The sequence below is a fragment of the Clarias gariepinus genome, chromosome 16 (assembly GCF_024256425.1).
Source record: "Clarias gariepinus isolate MV-2021 ecotype Netherlands chromosome 16, CGAR_prim_01v2, whole genome shotgun sequence".
In the NCBI taxonomy this organism is placed as follows: domain Eukaryota; kingdom Metazoa; phylum Chordata; class Actinopteri; order Siluriformes; family Clariidae; genus Clarias; species Clarias gariepinus.
This window is the reverse complement of record NC_071115.1, coordinates 29,142,501-29,157,500: the sequence shown is the minus strand read 5'-3', so window position 1 is coordinate 29,157,500 and position 15,000 is coordinate 29,142,501. Positions and strand designations below refer to the sequence as shown.

Sequence of the window (15,000 nt, the reverse complement as noted above, 5' to 3'; positions counted from 1 at the left end):
GCTGAACACATTAACACACAAACACACTCTCAGACTAGACCAAGCCAGACCCCCTCTCCCCATATCCAGTATGCATGAAGTTCCCAGCATGCCCCGGGGCCGGGCTCCGGGCTGCGACTGAACGCGGGCCTGATGGAGTCAGTTGCACTCGCACGTCTCAGCCTGCGGCGCTGGACGCAAACACCGGCATCACTCCTGCGGGAGAAGCATCGACCGCCAGTGCAGCTGGATCGCTCCTCGCACACACACACACACACACTCACACATACACACATGAATGTCCCATTTCTGCTATATATTTTTTTTTACTTTTTCTTCTTTTGCCTACACCCAGTCTGATGAAACTCTTCAGTTTTACTGTTTTGAGAAAACACACATCTTTTTTTTATAATAGTTTATGTTCCTAAAAGCAGTTTCTTGAGATTTACAGATGTACAAAATCCTCTGACATGAAGGTGTGTGCAGTGGAGAAACTCAAATCCAGATGTTTTCCATCAGCTGTGGAAGTGTTTCTGTTCCAGTTGAGTTCGGGTTTGGGTTAACCTTCTGTATGCGTGCTTGAGTGTGTGTGAGTATGTGAGTGTGTGTGAAGGTGCCTGTGGTTCTGTGGGTTTCTATTTGCAGGAAGCCTGCTTTGTGTAGCGTTATGTGTAGCGAGAGCCGGTGTGAAACAGGAGAGGGCCTACACGGCAAACATCGGCTGAAATATTTCCCCTCTCTCATCCCTCAAGGTCGTCTCCTCTTTACACACTCACGCTCACACACACACACACACACACACACACACACACACACACACACACACAATTTCTCTTGCTAGGTGTGTGCTTGTGGCTGTGGATCAGATAGGCTGCAGCGCTGCGTAGCTTTGCAGCTCGTAGGATTAGTAATAAAACTGCAAATCGCTACTTAGAAGGATTCTTACAACAACAACAACAAAAGTGGTTATTTATTTACTTCTAACACTTTAGTGTGTGACTAGGCATGTTTAACCTAACTCTAACTTTTACAACTCTGGGCAAATCCGCTGAAGAAAACATGCACCTTTTCTTCTTTTTAATCCAAATCGCATCGTAAGAATTGACGATTGTTGCATTTTTAAGAGCTCAACAGATTCCAGGTTAATGACAGGTGACCATTTCGGGATGAGCGCGCTCCACGTCTCCGTGGCGTCTAGCCTCATTTCACACACACCTGTCACCGTGGACCATTCTGCCATTTCCACATACACCTACGCCGTACTGCCGAAAGATAACATCAAATCACACATCTGCCTCCTCTCTATCTCTCACACATACACACACCCACACCCTGAGACACACCTTCAAAACAATGTAACAACAGATCAATAATGTCTTATATGCAGAGGAATTTATGTGATCAATAAAAAAATGCCAAGCTTGTAACCTCTGCTATAAAAACAAACCTTACATGCTGGGAAATTTTAACTGGCCATCCCTTCTCACATAAACGCTAAAGAAAAAAGAAAAAACATGCACATACTAAGAGATGCCCTAAGCAGAATATACAGCCATAATATGATCGGTTACATAGAAGATAAATCTCACAGCATAAATCAATGATATTGCAACATGTAAAGGGCACACAACACAAACAGAAAGAATTACGGCATGACCTGCTAGGTGCATTTGGTTTAAACCGAATGTTTTGTAAACCATACCAGCTAAGCACCTTTTGACCCTTTTCGATTTCCATAAAAAATAACTATTAAAACCACCTTCGCACCAAATATCTCTATAGTTTTCGGACATAATATCTGTCTTGTTCAACCTAAAAACACTTTTTTGACCCTTTTTGGTTTCCAGTAAATAATTCCTATTGAAGCAAGTGTGAGCTCTTACGAAGTACAGTATCTCTATAGTCATCCTAAATAATATCCGACTTGTTTAACCTGAAAAGACCTATTAATATTGTTGACTCTCATTTTGACCTTTTTTGAATTCCACAAGATGTCCAATGTTAAAAGTCATTACGTGACTTAAAAAGGTAAATGACTAAAAAACATCTCTATCATTTCCACACACAATGTCTCTTACAGTGTCTCTCACTTGACAGCACACTTTGACCCGTTTTGATTTCCTTAAAATGTTCCCTTTAAACGGGTTTTAAATAGGAAATTAAATTAAAAAAATTTTATTAAATTTTTCCTTAATGTTTTTTTTTGACAAATTTCAAATTTATCTACATCTAAAATTATATTTTGGACTGACTTCGCTATAATATTTTGCACTTTTTGAACAATTTTGAAAAAAAAACAATTAAAACACTGCTATATATAATAATGTTATAATCCTGCATGTGTAATATTAATACTGTAGGTGTGTGTGTGTGTTAGAAGTAAGCCCTGCATTTTGTTGTGTGTTCTCATTGCAGGTGTGTGTGTTCTGTATGCGTACGAGGCTTTAGCCCTGCAGGTGTGTGTGCATGTGTTTTAAGTTAACCCTGCAGATATTTCGTGTGTTACGCGTGTGTGAGCGTGTACGCGCGAGTGTGAGAGGGGTTAACCCTCAGGGCGTTGCTCTCGTTATCAGCCCCTGTGGACTTTTCCCAGCAATAGCGCTCTATTGATCGAGCCTGGAGCGCATTGGTGCCAGCCAGATTAAGAGTATAGATTAGCAATAAAAGGAGGACATTACTCGGCAGCCGGGCTAAAATTGAAAAAAATGATGAGCTCCTGGAAGTGGGGATGAGTCAGATGGAGGAGAGGAGCACGAAGGGATTTGCAGAGGTGTGTTACCATGCAAAAAAATCAGGCAGGTTGTGTGAAATTTTGTGCGTGTGACCCAATGACGGAAAGGCAGGGATGCGTTGTCGTAGTTACGTCATCATTACGTCACTGTTTAGTAGAAATATGAGCGTGAATTTTTTTTAGCCATTTAACACATTTTTACGTTATTAAATATTGGTGGAATATTTTATGCAAATATTCATTAATACAGTGTTTTGCAATTTGGATTTTCTTGTTTCTTTTTTTATATCATGTAAGTTAAAATTAATTTTAATCGGAAATTGAGTGCTATAAAAGTATCTGTTATTATAAAAAAACATTTAGCACCTGATGACAAATCAGAATTGAGAACAGGTCTTTAATATGAACCTAATTTAAGTTTATAAATTCTATTTAATGCGAATATTTATTTTTATTTTGTATTTTTTAACGTACTTATTTTTTATTTTAAAAAAGGCTACCCTTAAATATGTTGATCTATGAAACATTGTTTTTTTATTTAACTTTTTTTAGTGCATAGTCTCCTGAACAATCTTAAATACACTCTTTTTCACAATTTTTGTCAGTAACGCTCCGATAAAGCAGATTTTAACGCTGCAGTCCTGAGACACAAACTATACGTTCTCATTCCCATTCATCTCTAAAGCACCTGAAACTAAGCGATGTGTTAGAAAGGATTTGTGAGAACCTCCTCTAATGAGAACACAGGGTCTCAGAAGGATAGGCAAATGGCTACCTTGTGACACGGTTGTTGTTATTTTTCTGTAGCCTGACAATAAAATGTACTTGCTTCCATAAAGGATTCTTTTAATAATCCTCACAGTAGGATTTAATATCTGGACAGTATAAAGAACATGCAATAAACAGCAATCGTGCAGTGGGTGTGTGTTGCTTTCTGTTCTACCGTCATAAGGTTCGATTAAAAAAAAAAAAAAAAGGAATTTACACCTTTTTACTTACTTTTAAAGTTTCTTTTACTAGATTACACTAAAAGCTAATGTAGCTAACAAGTCATGCTTACAGCTATGAAATCGTCCAAATTGTCTGACTTTTATAGACAAATAAATAATTCTACATGTTTTTATCTTAACCATACAGTTTATCATTTAATAAAAAGGATTTTTATCTTAACAGAGCAAAGTTCACTATTTTGTCATTTTAGGCAGGTAGATACATCTACATAGTGCGCATCCAAACCAACAAACAAGAAAAAAACATGAGATAAAAAAAATCCCTCCTTTTTTTTCTTGGTTTTGGCCAATAAGTAAATCGTATTTTCCCGTTTTGTGACCTCATATATTGAGATTCCTCTCCCAGTTTGTTGCTCAGCTCTGCTGTTTTCTGGAGGGGCGGGGCTCAACGGTAGCTCATTTACTAAACTCTAAAAAAACAAAAAAAAAAATTTTTTTTTACCTTGTTAAAAGGAAATAGTCAAATATGGGACCTTTTATGACTTGTCCTATCCATTTTCAATTCACATCCAAGCAAATACTCTCGAACGCACAATGTTAGCTCCACCCTTAGAAAGAAGCTATGTGTATCGTGCAGCTGTGTAGCTAGTCAGCAGCACGCATGGACACACGGGTTGCTAGTAAAGTTTTTGGTCCTGTGGCTTTCCACATAAATAAGATGGTTGACGTTTACATTAGTGTCTGCGCCTATTCCCGCTCCAAAACCAAATAAACAAACAAGATATACTGTATAATATCATAATATTAATATTGCTTTACTCATTGTTAACATTTAAATCTAATGAACGTACCCACTGGCCACCTGACATGCCTGATATTTGGAGTATATTTAGGCATTGTTTAAAATCGTGAAGTATTTTCAGCCCAGGTTTGCCCCACTTTCCACAAACATTAAGAAAATGGAGGAGGGTACAAGGTCGTAATTAGACACAGCCCCTCCCGCCCTCTACATGCACTGCCAGTCCTGGAGAATTTATAGCCCCACTAGGGGAGCTTGCTGGGCGATCTAATTGCAATATTAGCTTGTAATAACACCTGTTTTAGAGGCAGGCGATAGATCACCGGCACCGCAGGGCCTTTCTGCTTGCCTCAGCACAAACGCCCGAGCCTTTACAGCACTGTCACAAAAAGGCTTCCATCTAATGACCTTCGACCTCGACGACCGGCACTTGACCCCGTCCGATTCGCAGATCACAGCGAGAGGAGCAGGAGGCGCGCGGAATGATTTGCTCGTCATAATTAGTTCTACCTTATTTCCCAGGATGGCTAAATCAATGATCTGAGGCTTTGTGTTTATCAGAAAACCCACCATCGTTCAGAGTGATTAGGAAGAGATATTGCTCGTGTTGAGGCAGAGCAAGAAAAGAGGAAAGGAAAAGAGAAAAGTAATCCGACCTCATGCAAAATTAATAGGATTTTTTTTTTTTAACTAGTAACCTTAGCGTAATATCGTAGACCTGGAACCACTGTCATGGTTAAAGTATAAAGATTTAGGCGTCTTTACAGGTAAATAATAGTTTATTAATAGTAAATAACAGCTAAATAATAGATTAGCAATTAAATGAAAATAAAAAATCCTCAAGATAGTTTATTGTCTTATGGGAGGTAAGCGTTAGTTGAGAATCATTACTTGCTGATTAGCTAGCTAATGAAATCTGATTTAACTGACTCACTAAACTTTGGACAAGATCTGGATTATTCCACTGTTACTTGTATAATCCACGCAGTTACTTTGGATACAACTCCATTTTAAATTAAACGGAATTACACTGTTCACGTTCGTAAATTAGCGTTTCACTGTACACTGTACAGTTCCTGTAGGAAAACCAGGAAAATTGGACCTAAAAATGGAAGCGGTGAGAAAAATGTTTTGCGACAAAATCACAAAACATCAGCTTTGTTCTCTTGTTTTTTTACTGTAATAACGTAAACACAACCATGAGTTATTTAGCAGCGGCATTGTAACTAACAGCTAAGATATCCAGTATAGTTATGACCACCTTAATGTTTATTACTATCACTATTATTTCTCATGTTAGTGTGTACGTCTTTGATGCATGTCAGGTGTTTTGGGATATTTACGCGTTCATGCAAACACATATGCATGTGCACATATGTGAACTGGCATGCGTGATTATAATGCGTGAGGCTGCATAACCTGACAGCAGATGTTGATTTACAAGGCCGGGCAAAGGTGGTGGCAGGAGCATGCACTAGCGAGTGTGTGTGTGTGTGTGTGTGTGTGTGTGTGTTGGGGATGAATGGCTCACATTAAGGCTTTTACAGTGACGAGCAGCGCCGCTGATTTGCATGGCAAGCCAGAGGCCTCGCTTCGCGCCCAGCTGATTTATCTGTTGGTTTAAGGAGGCCATAAATACCGGTGCTCTTAATAGGGCACTGAAATGCAGTCGTACGCGTCGGTCCGCCTTAAATCAGAACCATCCACTGTCACCGGTAAACACTTTCGGAATGGGTTTGGTCAGCGTAATGAGGAGCTCGGACGTGCCAGACACACACACACACACATACACGCACAATAGGCTATAAGGTATCCAATGTAACTGGCCCTGAGGGAGACATTCAAGGCAGTCGTGTCCGCCTCATTGCAAAGACATGAAAGATACAAACTCTCTCTTTTACGCCATCCCGTTGCGTTTTTCTGCCCTTTTTGATTGCCTGTCCTGTCTAATGTTGCTTTGTTTACTCCTAATAGCACCATAAAGAAGTGCAGCGTTCTAGTTATATACTTGGTGGCGTCATGTCTGTAGGTTTACACCAACCTGGAATGTCCATATAACGTGTATTTCTATCTATCTGTGTATGTGGGTGTGTGTATGTGTGTAAAGAGTGAGACAGGGTCACCCGTTCCTGACCATGCACTGGACGTGCTCCAAGGCCGCTCTAACGAGCCAGCATGGATTCGGTAATGACCCTTGTGCCCTAGGACGAGACACTCACTGCTGTCCTGTTTGGACACACACACTCACACTAATGCTCACACGCTCCGGCTCGGTCATTAAAGCAGCTCCCTTAAGAGAAATTTAGCAGGTAGAGACTTGGTAGTGTCAATCCAAGGAGCTCATCAGGGAGTTCATTTGAGAGTCGCTTATAAATACGGCCTGCTTCTGAAACGCCCGTGTCCCTGCCCGTGTCCCTGCCCGTGTCCGAACAGATTGTGCTGATTTCATCAGAGCAAAACTGTATTGCAGTGTCCATGTTTCACGGATTTAATACGGACAGCTGCACGACTGTTGCAGAATGCAAACCAGACGCGCTTATGAATACTTTATCTTGTAGTCAAGACAAGAGAGAATTGATAAAGGGCCAGATATTCTATTACTTTCATTCTCAAATCAAACCCTTGCTCATACATCATTGTTTAATGCTCTTTAAAACGCTGGTTTGGAAAGGCGAAGCGAAAAACCAGAGCTTCGTTCTGAGCACTTCCAGGTGAGGTTCTCTTACCTGTCGATGATCACTGGATCCGACGGTGTCTCGTTTCGGTTCCCGCAGCTCTTTTTGTCGCAACACCGACTGCAATGAAAAAAAATAAGCATAATTTAATTCATTTATTATTTTTATTTTTTTCCCCTGTGGACCTGGTAGAACATTTTATTCACTAAATACATTATTAGAAACTTAACTGTAACACAAATACATTTTTGAACTTTGAGTTTTTCTTTGAAGTCTTATGATATGCTATGCGTGCTAAACTTGTTTTGTTTTCCATTTGTATGAAATTTTTTACACTTTTTAAACTCTCTCATAAACATACACATATGTTGAAATACAAGATATCATTATTACTATGATAGATTTGTGGTCTTAATGCCACATTAGATTGATGCTTATTAGTGATGTTTTCACTATTATTAATGAAAAAGTTTTATAATTTGTATCATATAAATATTTTACATGACATACATTAATATATGATATAGATTTTCTTTTGTGAAAGCAAGAACGTGGCTGAATAGTGGCTGAGGCGAGTCTCTCTCTCTCTCTCTTTCTCTCTCTCTCTCTCTCGCCCCTTTCTTTCTGTCTCTCCTCTCCAGCTGGGCTGGGCTTATGCCAAGGTCACTCAGCCAGCCTCTGACAGTTTGGACAGCACCCAGAGACATCCTGGTGCAGCGGCCGCGTCCCAAACGCCCCTCACTGACGTTGCCATCACCCCTGCCCTTGCCGGTGCCCTCGCCCCGGGGCTGGCACCTCATCTGGTGGCATGTGGCTCTCTTAAATACAACCAGCGTTCCCCTCCAAATAAAAAGAGGCTCATTGTTGGCTAGCCAAACTGGCATTGCCACTCCTGTACCCCAGTGGAAAAGTGATCTAGCTCTCTTTCCAGTTCGGGTTTATTGTCATTCATTATAAAATTACGGTTCTCCATGTGAAGCTATCTGCAACAGTAATGCAAAAAAATAAATAAAACAAACAAAAAACACTTTATTAAAATGTAATAATGTTTGAACTAAACAAGATTTAACAGAAAGATTCCTCCTGCTTTTCTAAATGAGCTAATTTGACAAACATTTATAATATTTCATAAACAGCTCCAAGGCTGTGGATTCAAAATAATCTGTCATTATGAATCATTTATCACATGGTTTGATCTTTAAAAAAAAAGAAAGCCACCCAAAACAGGCGTTGTTTTTTCCTTCTCCTGGTGTGTGTGTGAGACTGTTGCCATAGAGCAGTGCAACCATAATTTATTCCCCGAGCTACTTGGACCCATTAGCAAAGTTCCAGGAGACCAATTAGCATTGGAAGCCCAATGGTGCGGCTGTGGTGACAACCTCCTCAAACTGAGAAAGAAGTGTTATAAACAAACTGGACCCCATGAGCATCAAGCAGTTCCTCTGGGACAGTAGTGACCCCCCCCCCCCCCACCACCACCACCACCATTCACCAAAACAAACCCTGGCAGAACCTTTGTAAAACCACTCTAATGGCGATCCCAGTGGGGGTCCAGGGTGGCAAGGATGAGTCCTGCTAATGACTCTGACCCTACGTCCACAAAACAAACACAGGTCTGGAGTCAAGGCTTAACTCAAGATGAGCCAAGATCAAACATGGCTAAGAGCGAACGTGAACTAACGTCCCGCTGGTGCCTTTAAGATAAATCAGGTATGTCTTCCCTGGGCTGGGCCACACAGTAGCTGATTTCCTTAAGAAATGAAAGAGGTCGTTTTATAGCACAAGGGTACATTTAAATAAAAGCAGGCTTCGGGGCCTCTTGGGGAAGCCAGAGGCCAAAAATCAAAGAGAAGCAGAGATATGAAGGGATACAGGAAGCCTGTAAAGATATTAAGACAGGCAGGGTGTCAATAGAAGGCTTGTTTTCAAAGGGCAAGTATTGTAATTGCCCAGGGTGGATGGAAAGCATAGCCACTTGGCCACTTGGCTGCCTGGCAGTAGTCTGTCATCCATCCTGGCTGCCCAGCATCGTCCTTCCATCCTCCAACTCCCTCCCTCTGCGCCCATGCGTCAGGCTCTCGACGCTGATCAGTGCCAGCTAACCGCCGCCATGCCTCATTTGGCAATTTCAGGGTGCCAGTTTCAAGCAGTGAGAATAGCTGGTGAAGACCTTGGACATCCACAGCCAATGGAAAGCCTGATCCCGTGACAAATCACTTCTTGCCGTTTGTAAACCATCGCGGCTCATTATTTAGTCTTGCGGCTACGGTGCTGTCAAAGTCGGGTCTGTAATTCAAAACGCTAATTAATCAGTCAAAATTGATCTCTGGGCTTAATTGGGTTGCACCCACTCATTTCCAAGAAGGACATGACTAAATAAAAGTTAATATCAAAAAGATGGCAAGTGAATGTTTTTACAGAAAACACTGAGACATACTGGTATGACTGGTTTTAGCCATATTTTTGTTAGAAAGGGTGTAGATTGTAGGTAAAGCACATTTCACTGGGGATCTGATAAAGAGTGCTATCACCCAGGAGAGAAAGAGGGAAAGAGAGAGACAGAGTGAGAGAGTGAGAAAGAGAAGGCGAGAGAAAGAGAGAGAGAGGCAGGGGAAGCATGTCTCATCTCCCTCTCATTAGCGAATGGAAACACACCATTCATCAGGGGATGGCTGCTAATAATCACACTCAATCACGTAATGACCGCCTCAAAGTGAGCTGTCATTATGGAAATGGATCCTGTATCAAAATCATCTTGGAGGAGAGAAGTAGGTTCCGTCAGGAGAAAGAAAAAACACACACACACATGCACACGCCGCTGAGAATTTCAGCGCCGTCGCTTCGGGGTTCATAATAACAGGTTATTTTGGCTGCTAAGCTGAGAAATCCATTTTAAAAAGAGAGACAGTAGTGAGATTTACGCTTGGTAATTTAGCGAGGCAGGCGGAGACAGACGAGCGATGAGAAGATTAGCGACATCTCAATCTCGATTATGGCTTCTACATCCAGTATCGTGGTAATATTTAATATTAAGTGAATATTTCGTGAAAGAATTTTTTTCGACACAACGGTTACGCTCACCTCCGTATCCACTGCCTGAGTGCATTACATGCCCATTCATTATCCAATGTACATTATTACGTGTATTAATTCAGTAACACATGTACACTGTGTTACTGATATATCTATCAATCGATCTCTAACTGCTGCTTTAAAGACTCCAGCTATAAGCACACTACATAGAGTGTTGGATGACATAATCATGCCAAATTCTGATCAGGAATATCTCTACAAGAACTCTGCTTTCTTTCCTGCAAAGCGTTTGTACAGTAATGGATACCTAGAATCCCAGGATTCCTGAGTGCCCCCATCGTTTCCCCTTATTGCATTATTTACACAGCCCTCATCCACTCGACCCTCATTCCTAGGTCACTACTCAGCCAGGTTCCAAACATCCGAGCCCCTTAACGTTCTGCAGAATTCACCCACAGATGCATCCCCTTGACCCCCACTGGGTATTCGGCATGAACAAGCCCCCTACTGGTCAGGCGTCAAGCTGACAGAGCTCATAATTACACGGTATTAGAGCCGATAGGTGCTCTGTAATGAGCGAGGCCCTGTAGAGGCGCACAGCAGAGACCAGCGAATTTACATTGGGCTGAATACCGATCCCAGGAGGTGCTTGATAAGCCCTGGTTAATGTTTCCTTTTGTGCTGATAATGCAAAATTTTAGGTAACAATAAAAGATTTTTTTTATTTTAATAGTAAAATTTAGCAGAACCAACCTGCACATGATCTCGTGGGTAAGAAGGACACGGCACATCTCTGGGTTTTTGTCTTGGCCTTCATAAATGATTGGCTGTGAAAGAGGAAAAATTAAAGAAAAAATCGCTTTTAATTCCATTCCTGCAAAATTCAGAAGCTTTGAAATCAGATTCAGGAAATAACTTTAAATTCTTTTTAGTATCATCCAAACTACACGAGTAAGTGTGCCAGACTGGGGTAGGTCATTAGTCATGTTTTTGTGGTGCACAGCATGCTGTAAAACGTAACATATGCTAAAAGGTAACTCTGGTCATTAATACGGGGGCATATGGAGAGATCCAGAAGGTCCACAAACGGATACTTTCTCCAAGGCATCCATCACGGAGCTGACGTTCCTGGCGCGTATGACGGATTATTAGCGAGCACCATAACGGCCGAGAGAGTCACTCTCAGCCACAGACACACCCATAATCCACCTTACAACATCCCCAATTTCTCTCGCCTTTGGTCAGTCGACCCAATGCCTTAGGGGACAATACTTTCAGGATAACGACCACTTTTACATTATTGATCTCTCCCTCTCTCTCTCTCTCTCTCTGTGTCTCTTGACGCTGTCCATGTAGGTCCTCTGCCTCTTTATTAACATCCACCCAGTTCGAGAAAGGGGAGGGGATTTTGGAGAGGGGAGATCAGGTCGATATTTGTATATCACACTTGATTCACGTTTCTGGCGCCGAAGTGGTCCATGATATCATCCGCACGAAGTGCTTCCATTACTATATGTTGGCATTATCGACCTTGTGGCCTAACTCGTATTAGGAACTCGGATTAGGAACAAACATTTTACATTCAGATCAACAGAGATGAGTGTGTTTACGGCTGATCGCAGGATCCCTGTTTCATATCTATCATTTATAACAAAAGACAAATCAAGACAGCAGGACTGTAATCGATCAATATCTACACCTCTTGCTTTCATAGATTGCTAGCTTGTGTGTGTGTGTGTGTGTGTGTGGGTTACAGAAGGCAGAAGGGAGGGGATTTGACAGCCGTGCATGGCTGCAGATCTCTTTTGTTGTGCTGGGGATTATAGTCTCCAGTGTGCCGCCTCTGCAGATACATTAAGGCCTATTGATTGGTCTCCGGGGCTGACGCTTTTGTCGAGGACCTGCTTGCCGTATTGATCCGAGGTAGCCTGACACACCATGACAACGAGCCCCCGCCGAGCCAATGGGACATGAGGAGGGTGGGACTAAAATTAGGGTCCGTTTCACTAGAGAGCGAAGAGGAATTGAGTGCAATCGAGTCTCAAGTGTTGAGTTTATAAAGACTTCTTCGCATTTGTGTAACTACTCCAGGGAGCTCGGAGGCTGTAAAAGTGAGTTATACTGTAGGAAAAGAGAAACGGGGCTGCCTGGAAATCAAGAGGATAGGACTAAGAACTGCTCGTTAAGTGACTTTGCGCCAAAACTCATAAAGAGTTATGGTTAAGTCTGAAAACTAATTGCGTGTTCTGCATTCACGGCTCATCTAAAGAGTGGGCGCTTGATCAGGGGCGTCATAGTAACCAAGCGGCAGACTGCTAAACTTATACAACCTGAAAGAGTCTGTTTTTTTTCTGCATATTAGTTAGATGAATATGATTACTCACCTGTTTAGTCATGGAGTCTATCAACCGTACATAGAGGTCCTGCTCTGTCCTGATTCCTGTTGGAAATTATTTTGTTGGTTAAACAATAATTTGCACAAGAGGTGCTGAAAACATGTACATTGGAAAAAAAAAAAACACTACAACCACTATTACATAGGAAGGATGAAAAAGAAGCACCATGCTAAGTAACTAGTAAGACCAGTAGTCTTGTTTTCAAAATATATGCCAGTTTATGACTTAAACGGAGGTTTGGCTTAAATTCAAGTTAAAAAGAATAATAAACATAAGAATTCAATAATCAATATATGACTTAAAATAAAATCACCCTTGTTTTCAAAGGTTTCAGATCCCTGGATATACCTGAGCGCTAATCAGAGAGCCAGCTCCCCGCTTTACTAGTCTACGCATTAAAAAGCTCTTTCAGAGACACACCCATTGGCCTCCCTAAATAAACACACTCAAGTGCACGTTTTCTTTTCACCAGTTCAATACTATCAAGAGTTCACCCTTTGTACGGAATTTATTGTACGAAATCTAGGTCTAATAATTAGTGTTTAGGCTATACAATTATATCTTCAGAACTTTCCAGGTAAAAGATCTGTACTGAAGGTACAAAAGATGTACTTGTTTTAGGAGGGTTAAGAGGTCACGAGTGGTACGCTTAAGAGGTTAAGTTGGGGTTTATTTGGCTTTACAGTGCTCTCTTCTCCAGGGTTAACTACTGCACCAAGCAAATCGGTTTCTTTCTCTATAATCGCACAAAAGACTGGTTAAACGCTTTAGTGAGACGACTCAACGAAGACGATGTTAATTTCTTTAAAGTGTGCATAAGCAAAAAAGAAAAAATTAAATAATAAGAATAAGAATAATAAGAATAATAATAAGTGTTTGCTCATCATGCTGCCTGAGCTGTTCAGTTACCCCCTTCCCCAACACACACACACACACAGAAATGCACACAGTTGATCAAATAAATGTATTATTTATTGCTTTCTCGTCTTAAACCTGCGAGCTTCCCCGACCCCTCGCTGTCTCTCTGCACGCATCTATGGACAAACTCTTTCCTCACTCCATCACTCTACTGAGACAGGCAGGTGTATGGGGCAGGGCTAAAGGTGGATGAGGGGTAAAAAGGCATGCTGGGAAGGCGACCCGTGGACTAATCTCTTAGCAGGGTAGTGTAATTGACATTCACACATATGTCATTATTTCGATTCGCACACAGAGTGTGTGATAACATTAATGAATACTTTTCATTATCCACTTTTGCTATTTTAACAACAAATGAAAATAATAAGTATAGGAAAGAAACTGTGCAGTGGCGTCCCGAATCTCGCTCTGGTACTCGGTAACAGAGGAAGGAGACAGATGTAAATAAAATCATCCCAGTATAAACAGATGGGATCCTCAAGACTCTTCCAGATGTGCAAAGACATGAAGCTGGACGCAAAAAGCAAGCCTGAATTCACTCCTGAGAACTGTTTTAACACTTCGGGTATTTCCAAAATTTTATTTCTCAATAAAATGATAAAATGTCCAAAGTGTGATATGAATTATTTGGAAGAATTGAGATAAGGAGAAGTATGTGTATGTGTAAGGAGAGAAAGAGAGAGAGAGAGAGAGAGAGAGAGAGAGAGAGAGAGAGTGGAGTATAATCCCAAAAAGCAAAAAGTAAGAAAGACCAGAACCCCAAAGAACAAAAAGGTGAAAGAAGGAAAAAGAAAGAAAGATTATAGCTCTTAAAAAACTAAAGGAAAAAAAAAGAAAGTAACTATAACACCCAAAAACCAATAAAAAAGAAAGAAAGAAAGAAAGAAAGGAAGGAAGGAAAAAAGAAAGGAAAAAAACTCCAACCCCATAAGAACAAAAAACTAAGAAAGAAAAACTATTAACCCCCCCCCCTCAAAAAAGGAAAGAAAAAGTAAAAAAAAAAAATATAGGAAGAGACTATTACCCAAAAAAAAGAAAGAAAGAAGGACTATAACCCTGAAGAACAAAGAGATGAAAAAGGGGGGAAAATGAAGTCTAGAACCCCAAAAAAACTAAAGGAAAGAAAAAAATAAAGAAGGAAAGAAGGAAAGAAACTATAACCCCCACCTAAAACCAATAAAAACCAAAGAAGGAAGGAAAGAAAGAAAGAAAGAAAGAAAGAAAGAAAGAAAGAATGAAAGGAAAAAATAAAAAAACTACAACCCTATAAGAACAAAAAAGAAAGAAAGAAAAACTATGACCCACCAAAAAGGAAAGGAAGAAGTAAAGAAAGAGACTCCAAACCTCAAAAGAAAGAAAGAAAGAAAGAAAGAAAGAAAGAAAAAAAGAATAAGGAAATGTGAAGTTAACATCTTCTATTGTGTTGTTGTGTGTTGTTATATTGTTGGTTTGTTGATGTTGTTGTTGTCATCCCTTTGACTGATGAATGTGGTGGTTTCTTACCGTTACTGTAGAGAAG

The 15,000-nt window shown here is 40.7% G+C and overlaps 1 protein-coding gene across 3 annotated transcripts in view; it reads right to left on the bottom strand.

Annotated features, from left to right (window-relative positions):
- The window catches only part of LOC128544863 (transcription factor COE3), an 83,657-nt gene that overhangs the window by 58,796 nt on the left and 9,861 nt on the right, over positions 1-15,000 (bottom strand). For all 3 annotated transcript variants that reach the window (XM_053515158.1, XM_053515160.1, XM_053515159.1), the window contains exons 3-6: positions 14,985-15,000; positions 12,552-12,607; positions 10,921-10,994; positions 7,186-7,254 (exon numbers count right to left, since the gene is read on the bottom strand). The exon at positions 14,985-15,000 is cut by the window's right edge and continues 48 nt beyond it. In XM_053515158.1, coding sequence (XP_053371133.1) covers positions 7,186-7,254; positions 10,921-10,994; positions 12,552-12,607; positions 14,985-15,000 — 215 coding nt within the window. The remainder of the gene's footprint in view (positions 1-7,185; positions 7,255-10,920; positions 10,995-12,551; positions 12,608-14,984) is intronic.